The sequence below is a fragment of the Uloborus diversus genome, chromosome 1 (assembly GCF_026930045.1).
Source record: "Uloborus diversus isolate 005 chromosome 1, Udiv.v.3.1, whole genome shotgun sequence".
NCBI lineage: Eukaryota > Metazoa > Arthropoda > Arachnida > Araneae > Uloboridae > Uloborus > Uloborus diversus.
This window is the reverse complement of record NC_072731.1, coordinates 161,725,184-161,732,986: the sequence shown is the minus strand read 5'-3', so window position 1 is coordinate 161,732,986 and position 7,803 is coordinate 161,725,184. Positions and strand designations below refer to the sequence as shown.

Here is a 7,803-nt window from a genome sequence, read left to right as displayed (position 1 = left end):
GAACAACTTTCTAAGATTAAAACCGATTTCTGAAATTCCTGGAAAGTCTATACACAAAATAAGTACATATTTGAAAAGAACAGACAAAATCCCATAAAATGACACTTAAAAAAAAAAAAATTAAGATAGTTACATTTTTGAGGGAGCTACAAGCTTTGAAACATTTGAAGTACTCAAAGTTCAATTAGCACCAAAATCTGTAAACAACAATCGTTTAGCTACAACCGGTCAAATCTACCAAAAACTGGTTCATTCTGCTAGCTTTCAAATGGTCTTCATTTGATCATATTGGGGTTTATCTTCAGCAGAAATTACGCCTTTTGTTTGAAGGATCAAAATCAGCGTTTTTCAAAAAAAAAAAAAAAAAAAACAGTAAACGTATCATAGCCCTTAAAGAACAAAATCCATCAACAATTTTCTACCTCCTTCTGTTTTTAAACAAAACATAGATTTTATACATAACTAGCAGTACCCGCACGGCGATGCCCGTGCTAAGAAGTTATAGGAAGTCCGTTGAGAAAAAGAAATACATCCCCACCCCCGCGCAGTGGTGCCAGAGACAAAAAAATTTGATTTTCGAAAGCGCTTACTTTGATTATCTGGTTTGTGATTCTAACATTATATTAGTTACAGGATCTAGAAATGGCGTGATTTTTTCACATGTTTCAAGGGTATTCCCATTAATTTAGGCCCAAAGTCAGAAAATGCAAGCTTGATCAAACTACGGGCTACTCAAGATGAGTGATAAAAAATTGTAAAGGAATGCGAAAAAAAATATCGATTTTTTCCCCTGTTCTACAATGGTCAGTCAAACTGTGCAAAAAAAAAAAAAAAATAACAGCGTTTTACAACGTTATAAATTACGAATTTTAAATGAGCACTGAGAACAGCTAAGATATCAAAAAAAGCTCCGGCTTCCTCCGAGATAGGGAAGGTCACTTTTCAAACTAGAGGTGCTAAAATAAACATTAAAACAAAAATCATCTGCCTTTTTATGCTTATCCGATTAAAACTCCGCAAAGGAAGGAAAGGCTTAGAGTACGCATTCGTTTGTTGCACTAACTTGTTCACCCGATTGGCTCAGACGAAACATTTCCCTATGTCAAAACACTTTTGATTCGAGTACAGTCTAGTTGCTTATGTTGTCTAGTCATGAGCTTTATCAAAATTAAATACCGCGATTTACGTGAGTGCGTGTAGACTTGTGCAAACTTCGACGTATATCTTGACAAAATCACCCTGAACTTGACGAGGGTGACAAAAGCCCTATTTCTTTCTAAACCTAGAAATTATGTTTGACAGCCCATCATAAAACTTGGCGACAATTTCATTAAAAGGCACAAAGAAATTGATTATCTTGGAGTCTGGCTGGATAAAAAGCTCAGCTGTACAGCACATTTGGAAAAAATCCATGAAAAATCAATTCTTCTGAGTAAGCTAAAATTATATCTGGAAAATCAGGGATATAAGATTTAAATAAGTTACATGGAACAGAAAAAAAGGAATTTTTAAATATTATTATGCCTCTCAAATTTTAAATATTGCTATATTGTTTCCCATTAACATGTCGAGATTTTCAAGTGATATTGATAAACTCAAATGTAAAAAAAAATCATTTATTTTTATATATTTTTAATACAACGTAATTCATTTGATTTCACTAATTCACAAAACTATTTTATAAAGTAATAGATTTATTACGTTACAATATATACATGTTAAGTTTCATAAAAACTATATTTGAAGTAAAAACAAGGAACATAGTACACAAATATATTTTGAGCTTTACAACAGTTAAATTCATTTAGTTTCAACATTTATTCTTTAATAAATTGCTATTTGCAAACGTATTTACATACATTATTTACATATCGTTGAATAAATATGAGCTAAAATGAGAAAATATTTTTTTGTTGTGTTACCATATTAGGCAGTGAGAAGCAAAGGGTTATAAGTGGATATTTTCGTGTTTTGAGTAAAACGTGTTTAAAGATAAGTTCCTAGGTAGACTTACCATTTGTACTGGTTGCCTCCAAATTTTTGATTTTGCCTCTTACATACATTTGCTTCTCACTGTCTCATGTGAAAATCGGATACGGAAGAAGAAAATTTTCCTGAATCTGTAGTATTGAAGGTTAAAAACTGCTACACAAAAAAAAGTTTGCATCATAAAACTGTTCTAACAGCAAGCACACATTTGTTTCAGTGCAGAAACTGCATTCTACGTAGATTATTGAAAAGTGTACAGGTCTAAGCAGGGCTACGGAGTCGGACTCGGACTAATTTTGGGTAAAAGAGAGGGAACCGGAGTCGGAAGGCAAAGACTTTGATGTTCTAAGAGTCTGAGTCGGTCATTTTCCTTTTGAGTCCGCAACTCTTCCCGGGCTTTGGAGCCAAAGTCAGAATCATGGAGCCGGATTGAGTTTGGGGTAAGAGACACGGAGTCGGAGTAGAGAGCTCTAAAATTCAAGGAGTGGGAGTCAGAGTTGGTAATTTTTCTTCCGACTCCACAGCCCTGGGTGTAAACAATTATTAACTGTCCTATACTCTGTCGTCTTTAAGTTTTACTTTCAACATTATTTTTGTTCACATTTCCATACAAAAAACACCCTTGCAAATATGAGTTTGATCAAAGAGGAAATTTGATATTTAAAGTTAAAAATAAACTATATAAATTTTATTTAGTATAGTAAAGCAACATATTCTTCTTTGTCTATTTTTTCTAAATTACTTTCAAGGGGAAATTAAGGATCTAAACAATTTCTTAAGGGTGCTAACAAGGAGAAATAGTTTAATCTATCTATATTGGTAGTTTAATTTTTAATTGAAAACATATAAAAATACTAGTTATGGTAACAGTAAAACTTAAAACTTATCATAAGGGGGAAAATACTCAACTGGAAATACAAATTTTAAAAAGGCTGGAGGGTAAAGGAAATTTAAGCAAACAGCAACTTTGCAGTCATACAGTGTTTACAAGAGTTGGTGATCATATTTAAATCAAAATTTATCTTTCGTAATACAGTTGAGGATTAAAACGAGATCTCTTTGAATATATCATTTAATTTAAAATTGGAAGCATTTGATGCCAAATTATAAATTTAAAAGGAAATATGAAATGTGTAAGAAGGTTTCATAATTTTCTTTTTCACTTCATTTCGAGCGAAAATTGAATCCCTACCATTGTGAAACATTTAATAAAATATCAGTAATTTATAAGATGAAATCTCGTAAATTAAATACCCATCAATATTAATATCAATACTTGAAATACACCGCCGGCTCAGTCATTTCCAGCCGAGGACTGCAGTTTCGTGTTTATTAGCCCTCATTAGCCCGTCATAGGAAAGTGACTGAGCTGGAGATGGAAAACCTCTTAAGGAAGCCAAGAGTGCCAAACAAACTGGTAGCTAACATAGAATTAGCACAGACCAGATGAGTGAACGAAGCAATGGTTCAGTTCAACTCGATTTCATGCATTTCTGCTCTAGCCCTGGCAATGGGCGGTAATTTACTGAATATTAATATCAGTAGTTTAACAATTATTATGAAGTAACAATTTATAATTTACATAACGGCATTTTTTAAATAAAAACTCATGGGGTCTATTAGGGTAGATGGAAACAGAACTCCAACGTTTCAGCTATTTAGATTCTTCCCTTCTTTTCAGATGAACTGAGAGAAAATTTTAGACATTGTGTCATAGAATCTCTGACATGAAAAATTTGACTTCATGACTGTTTGTTAGAGAATAAAATACTGTTTACATTTACCCCATCGCGTTTCAATTTGACCCCAGAGACTAGGGAGCAAATGGAAACTGATGTTAAAGTAGGTTACCAGTGAGTTTAAAATAGGTGAATAATCGCAACATACACAATCCGTTAGAAAGCTTAAAACGTTCTACATCAAAGATACTCAATATGTGATCAATAGGTCGCACTGAATCCCTCAAATGGAGGACATAATTTTTCAAAAAAAAAAAAAAAAAAAAATCAAAATAATTATATATTTCTCGAAATTTACGCAAACATACACAACAGTAATTTACATCTCTACATAGTATAAAATGAAGTCTCCAAGAAGCGTCTGTTTCTGTAAACGCCAAAATCCGAGAACTACCTAGCCGATTTCGCTGAAATTTTCACAGTATTTTTCTTTTAGCACCGGAAAAGTTTTCAGACCGGTTCGAAAAAAAATCGATGATTAGTTCTTTTTTATTCCAATTTAGGTCCAATTTTCGCATAAATTCCAGAATATGGGTTTGAAAAATTACTTGCACATATTAATATTATGTATCGTTGGAAAGGGTAGAATTTTTCTCGTTCCATGCAATTTCAATGCTCTAAATTAATTACGGTAGGAGTTATTTGCGTTTTTAGCTCGAATTATTTTAGGCTTAGCTGAAATTTAGGCATTACTTTCTTTATTAAATCTATCAATAAAAAGTGAAGAATTTATCCCACAGTTTTCTTTTTGACACCATTGGAAAAAACGACATTTTTTACTCCAGATCTATCTCGACCTATGGTCGAAAAGCTAAGTTTTTATCTCCAAAGGAAAAAAAGTTGAAAGTCTTTTTAAATCAAGTTCGAAAAATCTCATCTGCATTCAATTTGTTAACCATTTAATTTTCGCGCTTCCACGCTTACGCTTTTTGAATCTATTGTTTCTTTCCATCCCATCTCACTTTAATTTTTTAAACTTATTTTATTTTGTGTTTCCATTGTTACGCGTCTTAAATCCATTTTTCTTAATTCACTTTCTTAAAAGTATTTTAATATCTGTCGTCCTTGTGTCCTTGTTTGGAAGGGTAATTTTTCATGGTGGTCTTTTTTCCCTTATTTTACCATGATTGTTGTACACACGTCACTTGGCACAATTTTTATTTTCATCGAAGACCGAGCAAAGTCGGGCTATGTAGCTAGTCAAAATTAAATCTTAATTTTTATAACAATAATAATAATAATAATTTAAAGAATGTTCCCAGACAGCATATGTTGGATAGATGGAAAAACCTGCATTGCACATCAAAATTAAAGTGAAGGAGAAACTCATAACTAAATGTTTTTATTAACCTTCTATATGACACAATAAAAGCATTTGAAACCAGTTTCTTCGCATTTGTAGACCTGTTGGAGAAAAAAAAAATGAATGATTACTTGAGTTTAAAAACCAATATTTTGAAAATTTCGTCTTCAAACAATGAGGACGCCTACACATTTGTTTAGAAACATGTGAAACTCTCGGTATGTCTTCTTTTGGTTTTCCAGTCGTCACTCGCCATCAGTTACAAAAATTACAACAACTGTAGTAAAAGGTTTTTTTTTTTTTTTTTTTTTTACCCCATGCTTCCATTTTTATACTCCGTTAAAATCACGTATAAAAAGTCTAAAGTGCTTATTTTTAACAAAATTACACAGATTTGAGCAACATTGTACACATATGTAATGAGTGAAGTATATAAAACAGAAAAATGCAATGTGAAAAAAAAAATAAATAAATAAATAAAATAAAAAAATGTGAAAAGAGGCAAATTTCAGATTAGTGATAAGCAGCCAAAATTGACAACTTTTTGTCCAACAGGCACATAGTACCTCTAAAAATGACGGAAGTCAAAAATATTCTAAAGTTTGAGCATACAGCTGTATCTACTCGACTCGCGCTATATTCAATGGAATTTATTTTCTAATCTATGTGATATGCAAAAACATATGTTTGTAGCCCAGAACAACATTTGAATGTTGATTGAGTTGAGATGTTCAAAGAAATTTCTTCTTTAAAGCCTTCAGTTTCGATGAAAAGAACTTGTGTTACAAATTTTTCACGTTAAATTAATGACATTTCAAAAAGAGTCTCCGAGACTACAACGAATCTGAAATATATTCTTGAACGTTTTTCATTAAGTTTGCAACCGACGTAATGGTAACCTTTCGCTAACCCCCCCCCCCCCCCGAAATGAGTTTTGTGTAATGCAACGCATCTTTAATACGAAATGCTTGTCGCTTTCCCGCTCTTAACATAGAGCAAAAGTGAACCTAAATCAAGGGAACGAGGATAAATACATTTTTGTACAGAGGCAACGGGCAGCTATCGAAGGTGTTAGAAGTTAGAATTACACAATTGGTTAATTTCGAAATTTAAATTTTGAACTTAACCAATTAACTATTTGACTTGAAATGTTTGGATCCATTGCCATAGCAACGTCTTTTGTCGTATTGCCGACATGTAGCATTGCTCTTATAATCGGAAGTCGGCGCGGGCGTTGACGGAAGTACACAAAAGAACGTTGCGAAATTCGAAAAATTGTTTTTTTTTTCCAGTAAAAACAGAAAATATTTTCCCTAGTAGACTAAATAAAAAGTTGTAGAAACAGTTATGAATATTAATTCACAAAGTCTACCATTGAAATATATTTCAGTATACATGTAGAATGTTTAAAAATCAGACTATATATAAATCAGGGCGTATTTACCAGAGGCCGTTCCGATTAAGTAACTAATTTTAAGTCAAAGTGTACATAAATTATGTATTGCCATTCCCAACTTAAAGAAAAAACTCTAGTTTTTGTTATGTATAACCTCTACAAATAGGGTTTTTCTACTTCATTTTGTTTTACATTTTGACGACAATGCTTGGACGTTTATTCAATATTTTTCAGCAAATCATCTTTTTTTTATACACAATCATGCACTTCATGGTTGATCTTTCTTAAGTGAATTTTAGACCTCTTCTGTGAAGAGGAACAATGACTAAGAACGATAACGAACAAACAACAGTGACCACGAAAAATATCCAGAATAGTATGCGATCAATAATGAGCGCCATTTGCCGCCATTCGTTGACTACATTCACTCGATGGTCCTCTTGTTCTTGCCGGAACAAGAGGTACCTTAAAGTCTTCAAGATCTCCTCTTGGATTCGTGTCCCTGAAGATCCACAGCCACCTGCCGGGGACGAACCATTCACTTGCGGTTTGTTGGATGTCACCCCATGACTCCTACGTTTGCTGGAAGAAAGTTCTCCTACACTGAGAGGACTTGTGCTCATACTGGATTCGTTGCAAGCGAGATCAGGATTCATTTCTTTCAGCTCGTCATGGAGACTGTCTATTGTCATTTGAAATGCTTCACCCTGAGAATAATAAGAGGAATTTTACAGAGTATTTTAAAAGTCTTGCACTGATAAAGAAAATGCATCAAAAAAAAAAATAATAATAATAAAATAAAATGATCATACATATATTTTGACCCTTATTTAATAATCCCTCCCTCTCATTGGTACAATATTAGTAAAAGGCATGTGAGTGGCATTAATATTGAAAGTGGCGTTTAGGAAAAAAATTCCAATGGCACCGCAAGGGGTATTTTGAGGCTTAACTCTCTATAGCTTTGACTTTTATTGGACTTAGTAGGATACCTCCGAAGGGTCAACCTATTTTATCACGTTTATGATAAATGCCAGCCAGAATATTTGAGGCGGCCGACTTTACACTATAGCAACAATCAGCAGAATTATTGCTAGTAGCTGTTTTGACACTGTGGCGTACATGCCCTACTTTTCTCAACAGTAAAGGGATTTTTGAAGAAGAGAAACTTTTGAAAACTGATTTTAAAGATCTTTGCGATTTATTGCGATTGAAATTCAAAATTATGTCGATGTTGTATAAAGAGATTTAAAAAATGAATTTATTCTAAAGCAATCACATCTTAAAAATAATTAGTTTGAAACAATCTTCATATAATTTACTTCCTATTGTGCAATTTGGTAAAACTTCAGGATAAAAATAATACTGATTCAAGG

General features: G+C 32.8%; 1 protein-coding gene across 1 annotated transcript in view; it reads right to left on the bottom strand.

The window, feature by feature from the left end:
- Positions 1-6,711: 6,711 nt before the first annotated feature.
- The window catches only part of LOC129216655 (acetylcholine receptor subunit alpha-like), a 222,850-nt gene continuing 221,758 nt past the window's right edge, over positions 6,712-7,803 (bottom strand). Inside the window, exon 8 of the mRNA XM_054850875.1 lies at positions 6,712-7,134. Coding sequence (XP_054706850.1) covers positions 6,712-7,134 — 423 coding nt within the window. The remainder of the gene's footprint in view (positions 7,135-7,803) is intronic.